The sequence below is a fragment of the Vipera ursinii genome (genome assembly GCF_947247035.1).
Source record: "Vipera ursinii genome assembly, chromosome: 2".
NCBI classification, from domain to species: domain Eukaryota; kingdom Metazoa; phylum Chordata; class Lepidosauria; order Squamata; family Viperidae; genus Vipera; species Vipera ursinii.
Genome location: NC_139513.1, coordinates 135493121 through 135511336, shown reverse-complemented (window position 1 = coordinate 135511336; position 18216 = coordinate 135493121). Strand labels below are relative to the sequence as shown.

At 39.6% G+C, this 18216-nt stretch overlaps 1 protein-coding gene across 2 annotated transcripts in view; it reads right to left on the bottom strand.

Annotated features, from left to right (window-relative positions):
- Positions 1-18216, bottom strand: part of PITPNC1 (phosphatidylinositol transfer protein cytoplasmic 1) — a 186977-nt gene that overhangs the window by 23470 nt on the left and 145291 nt on the right. For both annotated transcript variants that reach the window (XM_083355468.1, XM_083355469.1), the window contains exon 6: positions 4642-4737. In XM_083355468.1, the coding sequence (XP_083211594.1) occupies positions 4642-4737 (96 nt within the window). The remainder of the gene's footprint in view (positions 1-4641; positions 4738-18216) is intronic.

Below are 18216 nucleotides of genomic sequence, written 5' to 3'. Positions count from 1 at the left end.
CATCTACAGTAGCTCAGCACTATTGTTCCAAAAGTTGAACTTCTGTATTCTCTCAAGTTTTGGAAAGCAGGGGGGAATGCTCTTTGTGACTGATTGCTACCAGCAATATCTATGTCATGTTTACTGTTTTAATCCAAATATTATATTGGGAGTTTAGATGTGAGAGACTGTGGGAAAGAAACCAAAGGAGCAGGAGGTGTGGTATAAAAATAAACCTTTATTGTCAAAGTACAACATGTGTACATTGAGATTAGCTGAGCCTCCCCCCGTGCTCTCTCCCCCCAACACACAGTGACAACAAACCCTCCATCCCACCACACTATGTGAACCAACTACACCACACACTGGCCTCCCAAGTCAATTCTGCATAAGATTATGTCCCATTTAAAAGCCTAACAGCCCACGGATAAAAGCTATTTTTCAGCCTGTTGGTACGGCTGGCTATTGTATTCCTATATCTCCTACCGGATGGTAGGAGAGTAAAGAGATACCGTCCAGGGTGTGAGTCATCCCTGAGAATCTTCCTCACTCTTCCAAGGCAACGAACCCTGGCGATGTTATCCAGTGGTGTCAGGGAACAGCCCACAATGTATAAGAAGAGGCAACACAGTCCAGTTGTGAAAGCTCTGGGAAAAAAGAAACTCACAGGGAGTTCGCAGTTAAGTCTGGCTGCGTTCTGTACCAGCCTGCTACCGGCCCTGCAGAAAAGGCAACCCCTTTACAAACGGCAAGAGGCTGGAATTACGCCTGCCAAATTTATTACTACAAAAACAAACAAGACACGAACCAAGAAACAGGAGCTTTGAAACACTATCCGAGCGGTTGCTTTCAGCAAACCAGCCCTCCCCACACATTCCCCTTATATAGAGTTCAGGGCGTGGCTTCTCTCTGCCTCCTTCCGAGAAGCCCCATTGCCTTCCTCTGTTTACTCCTAATTGACTGCCTCCTGCGTCGGGCATCCTTGAACAGGGCCAGCTGTGGGTCATCTTCATCCACACTGTCAGGCTCACACAGCTGGGTCTCTGTGGTGACCAAGTAGGAGGGGCCTGGCTGAGGGCTATCATCAGCAAGATCTTCAACCCCCTCAGCAAGGTCTTCAACACCCCCCCCTCCTCCTCTGAGTTGTCCGACCCAACTGCCGAACCCACAGGCTGACCCTGAATCACAACAGGCTGGGAATACGCTTACAGCTTTCACGATTAGGTTTTGTTTTGTTTTTTAATCTTAGATTAGCCTCTGAGAGGTCTTTCTGAAATCCACATGCTTCTTTGGTTTGCTAACTATGTGGGGCTGGACAACATGCCATTCAGATTCCAATGAGTGGCATTTAAGAGGAAGGAAGGAAGGAAAGACATTTGACAATTTCTTACTACTTGCAACCGCTATGAATTCAGCGAAACTTTGCTGACCAAGCTCCAGAATGTCTTCTCTCCCTCCTCTGTGTACAAGAGGTAGGACAGGACCCAGATGTTTCTTTTTTTTTAACCAGGAGAGAGCAATAAAGCTGTTTTAATAGTAAAGGGACTGACTGTGTTCCTACTGCTGTGCAGGTAGTCCTTGGTTAACGAATTGTTCAGCAACCATTCAAAGTTATGAAGGCACTGAAGAATAGTCCTCAGAGTTCTGACTGTCCCAGACCCCACATCACATAACCACAATCTGGGTTCCTGGCAAGCAGCTCAGACTTACGACGGTTGCAGTTTTCTGCAGTCTTATGATTGCCGTTTGTGACTTTCTCTGCTGGCTTCCTAGAAGCAAAGTCAATGGGGAAGCCGGCAGAGAAGATTGTAAGTTGTTCCTCTAAGTTGTCCCCACTCCCGCTGCTTTTTCCCCTGAGGACCTCAGCTACAGAGTAGTTCCATGGTGCACATCCATAGCATCTCCCGCCCACATTTCATAGTGCACGCATGCCTGGCCACACTGGCATGGTGCTGCAGCGACCACCAATGCCCCTTCATGCACTGGTCCCACTATGCTTATGCTAGAGCAGGCACTTACTTGCCCACTGGCCTCCTTGCAGGACTTGCAACTTCCTGCAGCTTCTCCACTGATTTTACCTGTTGGAAACGGGCAGAAAGTTGCAAGGAGGTCCTCCCTTAACAACCTGCAATCCTCACTTAATTATGCCAGGATTGCTGTGGCTAAGTGAAGCAGTCATATGACATCGCATATTACAACTCCATCACATAGTGATGGCAATTCTGGTCCCAGTTACTATTGTTAAGTGAGAATTACCTGTAATGCAATCTCTCTTTCAAGAGAGCTAACTTGCTTAGCCCTGGTTCTTATGTCAGGCTTTTAGACATTTTAATAGAAATTGCATGTGAGCAAACCAGCCAGCCAGTGAACGGGTACTATAGTTTGGAAGGGGCTTCATTTAGTTCTCTTGCCAGCCGGATCTATTGTAGGAACACGGCATGCTGTCCCAGAAAAACACTTGGCATCTATCTGTATATTTATAGAGTAGAATGAAAAATATCAGAAGACTCATATGGGGGCGTTGTAGGAGATTTTTAAAAAAGTTCTAGCCATAGGAATACTGACCTTGTGTGAGAGGTCAAATTCCAACAGTTACATCTTTTTTAAAAAATGTGATTTTGAGTCTCCCCAAGAGAAGAAGCAGTCTACTCCCACAATGCTCTGCCTTCTCTCTAACATAAGGAGTCTACCTAGTGAAGGTGAAAGTTGGAATTCTGGATTCTGCCCACCACACATTCAGGAAAGTGACTGGTGGTTAGCTTTCCCACTGATAGGTGACATTGTGTGGGAAGAGAAATAATCCATCACTTACTGCTCTGGAAATATTCTGCATGACATTGTTTGAAGACAGCAACACTATTGGCCTTGTTGGTGAAGAGTGATAAAAGCAGATGTGGAGGGCATGAATTTTATGTTGACATACTTTCTTCCCTGTCTCAAGGATGGAGGAACACTCACGAATGTGGCTGTATGGATAAGCCCTATGTCAATCTTTGCTGCAGAAGCCTCGCCTCTTGAACTGAAAATTTCCAGAACATGATCTGAGGAACTGATGCCATTTGGCTAACAAGGCTATAGGACTTACAAACGCTGAAGTGAATTATGAAAATTCATTGCATCCAAATGCTACCTCTCTATTTAGGGCTTATGAAAGGATTTTTAAGTGCTGAAGTTAAAAATATGGAATATCAGCAAAGTGAATTCACAATCTGCACTGAGTTCTGGAGGCAAGCCGTTCCACTGACATTGTTCTCATTGTCTAGGAAATTTGTCCTTAGTTCCGGGTTGGTTCTCTTCCCACTTCCCCAAAATGAGGTTGGTCTCATCACTCCTGAGTTTCCAAGGATTCTTAAGACCTGGTTATGCCAGCAAGCCCCAGCCAGGGCTGGTGAATTTTTGTGTGGCTGTGTTATTATTAACTTCCCTTTGTTGGTATTTCTATGTTTTGTTCTCTTTTTTAAAAAAATAGTTTTTAAATGTTTTTGTAATTAACAATGTGGTTTTATGTATTAATTCCTAGTTTTAACTTTAACTTAAAATCCAGATTAACGTATGATGGGATAGATGGCTGTATAAATTAGATAGATAAATAAATGAACTCTAGATACCTCTAATGAGTTGCTTTCAAAATATACACATACACACATGAACAGCATCTGAGTTATAAAGAAGAGAAATTTGATGCCTAACCATGAAAAATCTTTCCTAAATTATTACATAATCTAAACAGCACTGGTTGTCCTTGACTTAGGACTATAATTGAACCCAGAATTATGGCCTTTAGTCATTGCAGTCATTAAGAGAGTCATTATGTGACTGGCTCTAATTTTACAATATTTTTACAACAGTTATTAAGCAAACACCACAGTCATTAAACACCCAATGGGTGGGTTTTTTTACCGGAAACTGGAAGTAAATACCAGAAATCAGCAAAAAAGTAAAAAATCATGGTCATGTGAGACTGTGGGACGTACAAATGGCTGTAAAACTGAGCCGCCTACCAACCATCCAAAATGCAATAGTGTGACTGTATGTGCATATGTTTGTGTATGTGGCTTTGCAACTTTGAAATCAAGTCCTAAGTACTTTGGAGGGGAGGTCCATTGTAACACTGAATGTTCACTAAGTGACTGATTGTACACTGAAGACTCCCTGTAGAGTAGTGCCTAAAAGCCACTGAGAATGAAGGTTTAAAGAGGTCAAACCCCAGAGCACCTATTTTAAAAAGTGCAGGTAGATGGAATGAAGGCAAACAGATGAAAAAGAAGCAGTCTGGGAACTGTGGGCAGAAAAATTATATATTGCTACTGCAGGAACAACATGGAACTTAGTACCTACTCCAGGCAAACAGTACTACAGTATGTGTTGCCTTTGTGCTCTCTAAACATAGCTAGTTGGCCTTTGATAACCCAGGAAGCTAAACAGGCCTTTGGTCTGCTTTAACAGAGTCTTTCTCATGTGCTTTAAATACAGCACAAATGTATGATCCAAATTATCAGACATCTGCATATGATATGTCAGAATATTTCTTGGTTCCAACTGGTAGCATGATTTTCTTTAAAAAAATCAGCCAAACTACTCCAGGATGGGAACATTCACCCTTGGGTGTTTTCATGAGTTACTTGCACAATATCAGTCAAAGGCATTATGTCCCTTACTTACCTCTGATTCTTTGTAATAGCGCTCAGGAATTTCGTCACAGGCAATATCAATGAAGCAGACTTCTCGGTCAGGATCTTTGGCTTCGTTATCAAATATCTGCAAGATTTAAAATAAAAACACTTAAGATGTTTTAGTAGACATATTTTCTGAAGCTAAACTCTGTGAATATTGTGTACTGGTACAACTTGTTTCAAGGAACAAACCTACTGATTTCAAAAGTGGCAGGATATGTTCTTGGTCTTGGTTCCTAATTATAGGTTAGCTGTTCACAAATTGTGCAGGTTGCAGGCAATAACTTCAATGCACAAACCCAAATTTACTTCATGCCTCAAACCCATTCTCCATGTTATTCTCATAAGTGACAGCATGAAAATGTGATTTAAGAGGTAAGATAGGGGAAAAAATCAGAGGTAAGCAGCCCTTTCCTAGCCCTTTCCAAGTAGAGGCAAATGTTTCCCTATCCAGTTGTGTCCAACTCCCGGGCACAGTGCTCATGTCTGTTTCTTGGCCAAAGGAGCCAGCTTTGTCCAAAACCATTTTTCATGGTCATGTGGCCAGAATAGCTATATGCCAAAGGCACCCAGAACACTATTACCTTCCCACTGAAGTGCTACCTATTTCTCTACTTGCATCTGCATGCTTTCGAACTGCTAGATGGACAGGAGCTGGGGCAAGTAACAGGGACTTACCCTGTCATGTGGCGCTTGAGTCTCAAACCTGGGCTGTCAGCTTTTGAGCTGACAAGCTAACCGCTGAGCCATCATACCCCCTTTGAGAGTAAACTACTATTATTCTCCATTGCTATGACATTGATATATACTTCTAAAACATTAACCCTATTTTTGCAAATACATATTGTTCAACCCACAACTTCTGGGCTAAAAAGAATGTTCCAATTGGATTTGATTTTGGGGGAGCAGAGGTCACTGAACATTTACGGAACTTGCTTCATTTATTTCTTATAAAGCTGCCTCATCATTCCCAACCTCTGATGTGTCATTCATTCCAGCTGAAAGCTAACCATTAGCCCTAATCAGCCAGTCTCTCTGAGCTACAGGCTCTGGTATCAAGATACCCATTATCCATTGAAAGCAAATTAAATATTCCTGGCACTAAGAACTGTCTTTCTGCCCGCTCTTCCTGTCTAAATAAATGTTATACACAGATAGGACAAAGACCTCTAAACATTTTTCTCAAGGGAAGCTTATTGCAAATGGTAAGAGCAAATAAACATAATATTAACATTAACATTAATATTATTGTTAATAATGATGATGATGATGTTGTTGGAAGGGACCTTGGAGGTCATCTAGTCCAACCAGGCAGGAAACCCGGCCTATACCATTTCAGACAAATGTCTGTCTAGTCTTTTCTTAAAAACTTCCAGAGTTGGAGCATTCACAGTTTCTGGAGGTAGGTTGTTCCACTGTTCTGATTGTCAGGAAGCTTCTCCTTAGTTTTAGGTTGCTTGTCTCTTTGATTAGTTTCCATCCGTTGTTTCTTGTCCTGCCTTCAGGTGCTTTGGAGATTAGCTTGAATAATCCCAAATATTGTGAGATTGTATTCTAGGTACTGGTTATTATATCTACAGATGTTTATGGTTCAAGTTCTCAGTACCTTCAAGGACCATGTGCTCCAGGGAGAATTGGTGTGCCAAGTATCTACTGCCTGATATGGGATAGCACTTAGCACTTAAAGACTTATACGCTGCTTCATAGTGCTTTACAGCCCTCTCTAAGTGATTTTACAGAGTCAGCCTATGGCCCCCAACAATCTGGGTCCTTAGTTTACAGACCTCGGTAAGTCAACCTTGAGCCAGTGAGACTCGAACTGCCAAACTGCTGGCAGCCGGCAGTCCACAGAATCAGCCTGCAATACTGCATTCTAACCACTGTACCACCAGGGCTCAGCTGCAGAGCCCTTACCACTTCCTGAATACCAACAGGAGACAAGATGAAGGCCTTTTCAGTTATAGCGTAGAATAAGTGCTTGGTTAGAACATCTAGGAAAGCTGTTAAGGCAGTTCTTCTACAAAAACTTTGGAGCCTATTTACTATTTTGTAATTTTATCGCACCTTTTATGGCTTCATCAGATGATAAAATCGCCCAGAATTGTCAGCTGAGATAGCACAGAAATAACAATGAAGCCAAATTAAAATAAACACCCTTCCAGGGAAACAAATGATTTATTTTTCTTTTCTTTTTGCTTCTTCCTCCTTCTGGTTAACAAAATAAAGTCAAATCTACATTGGCTTTTCAACGTACCCATCTACAAAAAATCAAAGCACCGTAATACAGTACACACAGTGGATAAGTACAGATGACCAATCTCATCACCACTTTGTAAAGCGGGCTATAGTATGTGGTAGCCTTGTCTTGTAGGGAGGCAGTCGCCTGACTAAGGTTATCTGTCAAATATGAGCGTCTGATGTGAGATTTGAGTTACAGATCATTTGCCTAATGGCTGGATGGCAAAGAACTCTGCTGTCCATAAGATATTACTTTCATCTTCCCAATCAATTTTAAGTGGATCCTAAATCTAATAGATTTCACTCCTGGGAAGTCTGAAGTTTTTATTCATATATAATTTACTCTTGTATTCGGATGGAGGTTTAATCTCTTAGCTTGAAACACTCTTTGCTGTGACAACACAGTCTGTGCATTTCTGATTTGATTAGTTTATCTAACATTTTATTGTATTTTAAATGATTTTAGAGGGTACTTTTTGCTTTGATATAGTGAAATTTATTTATGTAAATAAATGGCTACATCGGAAATAAGAAATGGAGCTATTTATATACTAAATCAATGTAGATAATTATTGCTTCTAGCCAAATATTCCCTGAAATATTTAAGAGTCTGTAGAGAGGATAATTTCATTAATTATGCAGTTGAGCTGGGGATATTTAAAAGTTTTTTAAAAGGAAAATTAAAGTTCACGGGGAAAAGGAGAAGGCTTTCCAATCGCTTTTTTTGTGCTGGCAAAGAGTAGAAAGCAAATGGCAAGAACATTCTGTGTTCCTAACAATGACAGGATTATAGAACAAACTCAGAAATATTATGATATGAAAGAGAAATTAGACAGGCTTGCTTTTTGGAAGTAATATAATATAGCAACATAAAACACCTATGACTAAACCAAATCAAGAATTTTCAAGAACCAAAAGTGAATTATAAATTATAACCTTTATAAAAATGTCAGGCATTTCTTTATTATAGTATTTACAAAACTATTTGCGCAGTATTGATGGTTAATGAAATCCAATGGAGGCTCACGCTAGAAGAAAAGGAAGAAAGCCATTTTTGCACATTTTCTTTTGTTCTGGAACATTCCTTCTCATTTCCAGAGCAGATTTTTAGGAAGCACAGGGGAACTGACTTAGCAGAAGCAGTCAAAGGTAGTCTGAATCATTTTTTTTATTGCACAATCAAGACAGAATTTGGACCAACAGACCAAATACTGTACAGACAGAAATATGTTAACGACTACAGTCCTTTTTTATTAATTCCAAATGAAATTTAGCTGTGATCCCTGAACTTTGCTGGCTGATAAACTATAGGATTTGGCAAGAACTCTGTTATATCAGTAGAACATAAAATAAAGTGCTGCCATTAAAAATATGTTAACAGAATCCTGGAAAGGCGGATTCTGTTATTTTAATTCAAGTCACACACATAAAGTCTTCAGGTTACATTCTCTGTGTTCCTAAATCAGTTCATTATGATTAGAATCAACCTTTTACAATATATTAAAAATTGAATTAATGAGAGAAAAGATTATCTGAGCTGGTGAATATTTTAACCTTAAATGCTAACTATCAATAGACTCCAAATAAAATGTAATAATCCAGACTGAGAGGGTTCCCCCCCCCCCAGATTAATACGTGGTTTGCTTCAGTTTTCTAGAGAGCAATTTTTATATTTGCATATACTGCCAACTATTCCCCAAATAGTGTATTACCAAATGTTTGACCTTCTAGTCCTCACAAAGGACAATAAATAAGCAGAAGATCAAAGCTTTTAAAGGCTATTCCTGTGGTTTAGAAAACTTTGTTCTCTGTTCCCATCATCTATAGTGTGTTGTAATCATAAAATGTAGTAAGTTTAGAAATGTATATTATCCCTTTGTTGTGTTCTTGCCATTTAGCCTGAGAGGTTGCAGTTCCTGCTTTTCCAACTAATCGATCAATGCATAATAAGGAGAGGAAGGGAAGGTATTAGCAGGTTAGTTGCAGAGAATGACATTGATTATGGCTATGACAACTGATTCTTTGGAAGGACAAATACTGAAGCTGAAGCTCAAATACTTTAGCCACTTAATGAGAAGCTAGGACTCATCGGAAAAGACCCTGATGTTGGGAATGACTGAAGGCAAAAGGAGAAGGGGATGGCAGAGGATGAGATGGTAGGATAGTGTCATCGACACAATGAACATGAATTTGGGCAAATTCTGGAAGACCGGGGAAGGGGGCATGCTATGGTTCATATGGTTGTGAAGAATTGGACCAGACTTAGCAATTGAACAACACCAACAAATGACCTCGAGCCAGACATCCTAGAATGTGAAGTGAAGTGGGCCTTAGAAAAGCTGAGCAACAACAAAGCTAGTGGAGGTGACAGTATCCCAGCTGAGCTATTCAAAATCTTAAAAGACGATGCAGTAAAAGTGCTACACTCAATTTGCCAGCAAATTTGGAAAACTCAACAGTGGCCACAGGATTGGAAAAGATCAGTTTACATTCCAATTCCAAAGAAAGGCAGTGCCAAAGAATGTTCAAACTATTGCACCATTGCACTCATTTCTCATGCTAGTAAAGTTATGCTTAAAATCCTACAAGCTAGACTCCAGCAGTATGTGGATCGAGAACTACCAGAAGTACAGGCAGGATTTCGAAGAGGCAGAGGAACCAGAGATCAAATTGCCAACATACGCTGGATCATGGAGAAAGCTAGAGAGTTCCAGAAAAACATCTACTTCTGCTTCATTGACTATGCTAAAGCCTTTGATTGTGTGGATCATAACAAACTCTGGCAAGTCCTTAAAGAGATGGGCATACCAGACCACCTTATTTGTCTCTTGAGAAATCTATATGCGGGCCAAGAAGCAACAGTGAGAACTGGACACGGAACCACTGATTGGTTCAAAATTGGGAAAGGAGTCCGGCAAGGCTGTATACTGTCGCCTTGCCTATTTAACTTATATGCAGAGCACATCATGAGAAAGGCAGGGCTAGATGAATCAAAAGTTGGAATTAAGATTGCCAGAAGAAACATCAACACCCTAAGATATGCAGATGATACCACTCTAATGGCAGAAAGTGAAGAAGAACTAAAGAGCCTCTTGTTGCGGGTGAAGAAGGAGAGTGCAAAACTTGGGTTGAAACTAAACATTAAGAAAACCAAGATCATGGCATCTGGCCCTCTCAATTCCTGGCAAATAGATGGGGAAGAAATGGAGGTAGTGACAGATTTTATTTTCCTGGGCTCCAAGATCACTGCAGATGGGGACTGTAGCCAAGAAATTAAAAGACGCTTGCTCCTTGGGAGGAAAGCCATGGCAAATCTAGACAGCACACTAAAAAGCAGAGACATCACCCTGTCAACAAAAGTGCGGATAGTCAATGCTATGGTCTTCCCAGTTGCAATGTATGGCAGTGAAAGTTGGACCATAAGAAAGGCTGAGCGCCAAAGAATTGAGGCCTTTGAACTATGGTGCTGGAGAAGACTCCTGCGAGTCCCTTGGACTGCAAGGCGATCAAACCGGTCAGTCCTAGAGGAGATCAACCCTGACTGCTCTTTAGAAGGCCAGATCCTGAAGCTAAAACTCAAATACTTTGGCCACCTAATGAGAAGGAAGGACTCCCTGGAGAAGAGCCTAATGCTGGGAAAGATTGAGGGCAATAGAAGAAGGGGACGACAGAGAATGAGGTGGTTGGATCGAGTGACTGAAGCAGTAGGCGTGAGCTTAGATGGACTCCAGAAGATGGTAGAGGACAGGAAGGCCTGGAGGAACATTGTCCATAGGGTCGCGATGGGTCGGACACGACTTCGCAACTAACAACAACAACAACAAATGACAACTGACTGGCTCAAGGTCGCTCAGCTGGTTTCTGTGCTTAAAAGGAGGACTAGAATCCAGGTTTCCTCACGCCTGCTCCAGCATCTTCATGACTACATTGCATCGTCTCTCTAGCATATTCTACACTTACTAATTAAAATTAAAATTAACAAAGGAAACATTATTAATACATGCTTGAGTAAATATATCCATTGTTCCTAATGGACTGAAGATTTTTTAAAAAGGCCTTTGTTTAAGAGCATTTCCACACGGTCAGCATTTCTAATCACAAAGTAATTAGGAAACAACCTATCATCAACTTCTCTTCTGCCAATTTCGAAACACAAAGAACGCACACAGAGAGCACCATCAGTCAGTCACTGTTCAGGCTCCTCCCTTGCAAATGACTAGTAGTTGTGTGTTAAAAACAACATCTGATCAGTGTTCCAGCCAGCCTCTTTGTTGCTACTACTTTACACATAACAATGATGTGAAATTAATTGCTAGGGTTTCTCTCTCCACAGTTTTCAATATGTGGTCTATGTGTGGCTGGCCAGAAACAAAAAAAAATGTACCACAATACCATATGTCTTATCTGTTATTTGTCATTATTTAAATCTGGATGCCCTGGGGTTGCACATGAGCTGCTTCAGTCCTTGCAGACATTTCCCTAGGCACCCATCAAACTGCCTGCTTTGCCTGATTATATATATATATATATATATATATATATATATATATATATATATATATATATATATATATATATATATATATGTGTGTGTGTGTGTGTGTGTGTGTGTGTGTGTGTGTGTGTGTGTGCGTGTGTGTGTGAAAACAAACTTTTTGGCTTGCTAACTAAGAGAGTTTATTTTTTGTTAGCAAGCCAAAAAAAATATTACACAAATATGAGCTGCCACTGCTGTGGCTACTGCCTGTAGATGGCATTGGGCTAGGCTGAAACAGGAAATAAGATTTGTCCTGTGTCTGGGACTAAGCAAGTGTATTCTGAATGCTTAACAAACATTTAACCATTTCTAAGGCAGCTTCTGCATTCTGCATAGGCCTTAAGGTATCATGTGATATAAAAACGGTTAACAGGCACAGGAGTTCTCAGCCTCCCCTTTAACTCACATCCTTAACATATGTGATGGCAGGTTCTCCTAACCTCGACTTAGCAGTACATCACAGACATTCTGGCTTGGCCCATCTTCTTGCTTAAGATTCCTGGGCACGGCTTGGTTAGAGAAGCATTTCCATTGCAGTCAGGAATGAAAAGCCATATGGGTCTGGCTGGATATTGCTGGTTCCAACTCTCAGTTGCTTTTCTCTTTGCCTTCCTATATCCTTGATGGTTCAGAATCATGCCTTCTTCATCCACAGACCTTCAGAATTAAAGGATACTTGATACTTTGCTGCTGTAAAACTCTACAGGTACTGAATCTCTCCCAGTTCATGGACTAGGAACTGCCGGTTCTTGTCTCACCTGCCCCAAACCTTACACCTAGTTGTTCAGGATCCTAAAGGGAGTTGTAGTGGAGGAGGGTTGCAGAGTGGGGTAGAGATAGCTAGCACCTGTGCTGTTTTGCCAATTCTTCCACTGCTGCTTCTGTATTAGTCATAATTTCAGGCAGAAGTAACACTGCTGCCAATTTACAACATTTCCTCTCCTAGTTGGGAAAGGCATGCTATTAAACCCTACCACAGAATAAAGTCCAGAAAATGAGGTTCGCATTAGTTAAGATTTATTCACTGGATCTCATAAGTCTCATTAGGTAGACTTACAGTTAAGAGTAAAAAAAAAGGCTAATATACGGAATCTTGGAAACTGAATATACCAGTTCTCTAGCATTCATTCAGTAGAGAATTCATTAAGGTGAGATTACTGAGAGCTGTTTGAATCTCTTTTCTCCAGAAAAAAAGAGCTAACCATCCTCAATGCTGAGATATCCATCTGCTTATTCCTGAGGTTTTGAGATACTCCTATTTCATTCCCAGCCCGAGATTTCCCTTACATACAGTGTGAAGAATAAGGGAGATTCTTGTACAGCTTGGGTCAGTGGAGTAAACCCATCTTCTTGCTTCTTCCACTCTGCCCTAAATTTGGAGGGGGGCCCTGTGCCTGAAAACTTTAATCATTGGGGACCCCCATCCAAATAACCCAGAAAACTCTACTTTGCCCCAGAAGGTGTTCCATGAAATGGGAGCCACCATTGAGAAGACCTATCATCAATGACTCACGTTGCACAAAACTCATGAGTGGGAAGCCCTACAAGTGGCCCCCTCTGTCTGGACTGATTGGGCAGATTTGATTTTGGCAAAGCCATATCTAACGATCCCCAATGCTAAACTGTAAAGAGGATATCCCCCTGTAAAGGGGATAATCAGCATTTTGAACCAGAAGCTAACTAATGGACTGACTGACTCTCTCTCTCTCCCTCTCCCCCCCTCTCTCTCTCCCTCCTTCCCTCCCTCTCCCCTCTCTCTCTCAGCCCAACTCACCTCAAAGTGTTGTTGTGGGGAAAATAGTAGGGGGAAGATGTTAAAGCTTGACAAAGTCTTTGCAGGCTACGGCTTTCATTTGATGTTTAAAAAGGGACCACAGGAGCAGGAGAGCCAAACCACAAACCAACTTCTTCTGGGCTTACCACAGCCCCCAGAGTGACTACAGAACCAGATGTTACAAGATCACCATAATTTCTACCAAGCAAATCCATCTTGGTAGGATTTAATCTGAGCTTGTTTTGCCTAGAAAGGTGTTCATTTGCTGCTTAAGCAACCATTTAATTAAGCTTTCTACTTTCAAGGAAAAATAAAACAGAGTATGCATTTCAATTCATATCTTTGAGTCCTTTATACACTAGCATACAATAGCTGATTCCCCTCTCCTTATAAATAACATGGCTGTGTTTACCAAGCATATTGTAATTTCTTTAGTGTTAAGTTTATGAAATTAACCCAATTGTTGCTTAATAAATAGCTTGTGGTTAAAGCACAATATGTGAATCAAGTTGGTGAGTGAATTTACTCACTGAATTCACACAACTAAGCCATCATGTTGTTATATGGTTTCAGTCTGTCTAATACGTGGTATGAATCAGGCCACTCTGGTTGAAAAATCATGACTTATAGCTTAGAAAGTTGGGTGAGTCCAACCAAATAGTAATTTACTGACCAAACCATGGTTAAACAAACCATGGCACTGTTATTTGTGCCACACAATACACAATAATAAACCACAATGGGTTATTAATCACATCATCTGTGTTATTTTAAAGGCCACATTATGGCATGGTGGTTAAACCATCAGGCTAGAAACTGGGAGACCATGAATGCTAGTCCTGCCTTAGGCCTGAAAATTGACTGGGCCCAATTTTCTCTCTCTCTCAGCCCAACTCACCTCAAAGTGTTGTTGTTGTGGGGAAAATAGTAGGGAGGGAAGATGTTTTGGATATGTTCTCTGCCTTGAATTATTTGTAAAAATTATAAAGGCAGGACATAAATAAATAAAACATAAAAATCCAGTCAAGTGAGATACAATTTTCATGAACATTTTCCTGTGATTTTTTTTTGTAAATTCAGGCAAGCTGCTTAGAGCTCTGTTCTGCATAAGAGGTACATAAAAACTTTCATCCACCATTTAAAAGACGAGTAATGTATGAGTTGAATCTTAAGCTCTTGAAATTCCAGCCTTCTACTCAGAGCATGTCATCAATGTCTTGATTTGAAAAACATCATTTACAGATAACTGTTTGTGCTGTTCTAATTGAACAGGGACAGCTCACTGAACTGTTTCGTTTATATAAAAGAAAACTAATATTCAACACAAAGGTCTAAGATTGGCTAGCCAGCCAACCAGCACTAATTGCTCACAGCAATTCATTCAGACTGCTGGGAACTTGCTGTGGCCCTCTTGACAATGTTATACTCCTACATTCCCTGAAAGAATTCAATATACAGCATGAAGCACTTAAGGTGGTGAGCTTAGAAAAAAACACATGACTTTGCTGGGAAAATCTCTTGGACGATAAGAGTACAAATCAAAAGTACTGACATTGTTTTATACCTCATAAGTGAGAGCTGCAATAAACTGGAATTCCAAGTATTATGGAGAATTTTTCTTATACAGGACATGTTAAAGGTAATCCGTGACTTATAATCATTCATTTAGTGACTGTTGGAAGTTAAAAGCACTGGAAAAAAATGACTTATGACTGTCTTTCACATTTGTGACCATTGCAGCATCCATGTGGTCACATGACCAAAATTCAGACTCTGGTCAACTATCTCATATTTATGACCATTGCAGTGTCCCAGGGTCATGTGATCACCTTTTGTGTCCTCCTGACAAGCAAATGGGGAAGCCAGATTCATTTAGCAACTGTGTTACTAACTTACCAACTGTAGTCATTCGCTTGACACCTGTTTATTGTATGTTTGTTGATTCAGAGAAAACATAGGATAAAGTGGATTGGGCCATGTCATAGAAAGCCTTGCATAAATATGGACTTCAAAGTTGCTTGCTTGTATGCTCTAAGAATGGGATAGGATGGAATTAAAACAGTGGGAATCAGTGCTTAGGAAATGGTCCAACACTGAGCAGGGAGTATGTAAAAAATGTGGAATGTCTGCAGGATCCAATCTGGGTGAGTCACTGGGACCAGAGGTTTAGTCTTCTAAATGTCCAGACTCCTGCTGGAGCCCATCCTCCAAAGACAAGTTCCCTGAGGACGGGCTCTAGCAGACGTCCGAAAGCTAAATCTTTAGTCCCAGTGACCGATCCAGATTGGATCTTGCAACATTATCCTGGGACACGTATAGTGCCTTCATTCATGTGGAATGTCTCTTTGGTTGTTTAATGCATTTATGGACATGAGTGTAATAATGCTTATGGATGTTAGTGGTGTGGTGTGGTGTGCTTTGGTATGCAGAGAATGCCATGTCGTTGGCTGAAAACCCAAAGGATTTAGGGGAAATGTTAGACCATGCAATGTTATAAAGATCATGGATCTGAACATTAATATATCAAAAGGTCGAAGTAATTGTCTTAAACAGGAATAAATGGAGTGAACAAGGGCAAGTCAATGGAAAAAAACACCCCTAAAATAAGTAGACAAATGTGACTATCTGGTTAGAATATTTACTGAAGATGGGAAAATAGCATGCATCATTTATATTTGGATGATGCCATATAGATCAACACAGATGTCGGGAAATACCTTTATTATTAGCACACAACTTTTAAATTAATTGAAATCTTGCTTCATTCAATAAATAATCTTAATGCAGCTAAAATATAATAAATTGTGGCCTTAGATTAAATGCGATCATTAATTAACTCAAAGTCACTTAATAGCCATTTGTAAAATGTTCTAATAAAATGGTTGAATCACTCTAAACTTTCATTTACAAGACTGGCAGACATAACTTTTCACAATTATTTTTATTTTATTTGTACACTGATAACATTTTTATCTATTGTTTCATATTTGATCATATTAATAAATTTGATTATAGCCATGTATATTATGACAACATAGACAATCCTCTTGCCTTGCACAAAGGTATTTTACATGAATCTTTTCTTCCAAGAGATACTGTAAAAAATCCATCCAATTTTCCAATATTTCTGTTTTTATCATATTTGTCAACTCACAAAAATCTGATCCAACTAATTAGATCTTTCATAAATTTTAAGTCTTGTGTAGAAGTTCCTTTCAATCAAGAAAATTCCTATTATTTACTAGTTGTTTATACATTCACTCACAGTTGAATCGAGGAATTAGCAAAAAAAAATTAAAAGTATTTCATTTTAGAAGTGAAGGGAATAATGGTTCTTCTTGGCTGCAATATTGCTAAATGAAAAATCATGGTTTATTATACTACTGTATATCATAACAAGTTTATTAATAACTTCTTCAGATTTATTAAGAATGAATTAATATTAGATTAGGTGTGATGGGTCCCAGTTTTTAAAGAGTGCCATATAATGGGACCCAAGTAGAACGCTTTTCAGGCACGGTGTCCATTTTTTACAACATCATCCGGATGGAGATTAGATTGATCCTGAGCTTATTAGCACTGAAGATATGACTGTGTCATTGGGCATGGGGATCAGAATATGGGGCAGAGCCCATGAGAAGGTATGTTGATGCGTATTTATGTATTTTTGTGGTGTATATTACAATGGATTTTAACCATTGTTAACTGCTCAGAGTCATCACGAGGAGATGGGCAGCCACATAAATTAAGATGGATGGATGGATGGATGGACAGATGAAAAATCACATCGGAAGAAAGCAATAGAAATGGGAAAATTATAATTGACCAAAGTATAGAAAAGTACTTGTCCTTGCAGTGAACAGGATTCAGCACTGGTTCAAAGGGGACTTTAAGAATATGGAAAAAGCATAAGCTTCAACAATGCAAACTTTCTATACTAATGGTTGTAAAAGTCATTATTGGTCAGCACTGAATTATCATAGAAATATTACATTCTAAATAACTAAAAATGAAATAAAATAAGAACAGCATCACGCCTAATTTGATAAACAAGGAACAACTAACCAGGACAAATTGAGTTTACAAGCAACAAATAGCTTTCCCACTAAATCATATGCTAACGGTATCATAAATTACAAAACAATTTTTGACCAATTAAGTATCGCCCTAAGAAGTAACATAATACTTGTATTCTGTATATTATAGATCTAAACCCTTTGAAGCAGAAACATATATAATTTTATAAAAAGTACAATTTATAAGAAAGTGCATTTTTGCTTTTAGCAATTCTAAGTACTTATATTAGGCAAGTCCAAACAAACTTAAAAATTAACAGGTAAAAGAATGTAGAACAGGTGATAAATCTTGAAGAATGACCAATTGTCTGCTTGCAGTTTTATGTTAGAACTATTCTTAATCTGCTAAACTGCATGCACTTCTAGACTCTGACAAAGCTTTGCAATTGAGTAACTCATTCCTTAATCTGGAGCAGAGACAAGAAAAGCAATCGTGTTTACACATTTTATCAGACTAAAACTAAGGCTATGGGAAATGATATGCCTTGATATTGTCTTCTATTAGCGTATATACAGTGTGCATTCATACATTGATAGTAGGTTAGTGAGCAGAAGGCAAGTAATAACACTTTCCCCTTTTTTGTAACCTCTGCCCACAAAAAAAGAACTTGGAAGTATATGGCTAGAGGTCAATCAGCTTCAGTATGCAATTCTATCTTGGTGGACCAGCATTAACCCAGACCTAGAGCATCATATTTAACTTAATATAGAAACTCCTGTCAACAACACTTTGTCAGCATTTCCAAGGCAAAGACCTAGCATTCTGCTATTGCTAACTTGAGCAAATTAATCAAATTTCATTTTACAGTTAAATAGAGAAATCCAGCCCTCTCAATTCCTGGCAAATAGATGGGAAAGAAATGGAGATAGTGACAGATTTTATTTTCCTGGGCTCCAAGATCACCGCAGATGGGGACTGTAGCCAAGAAATTAAAAGAC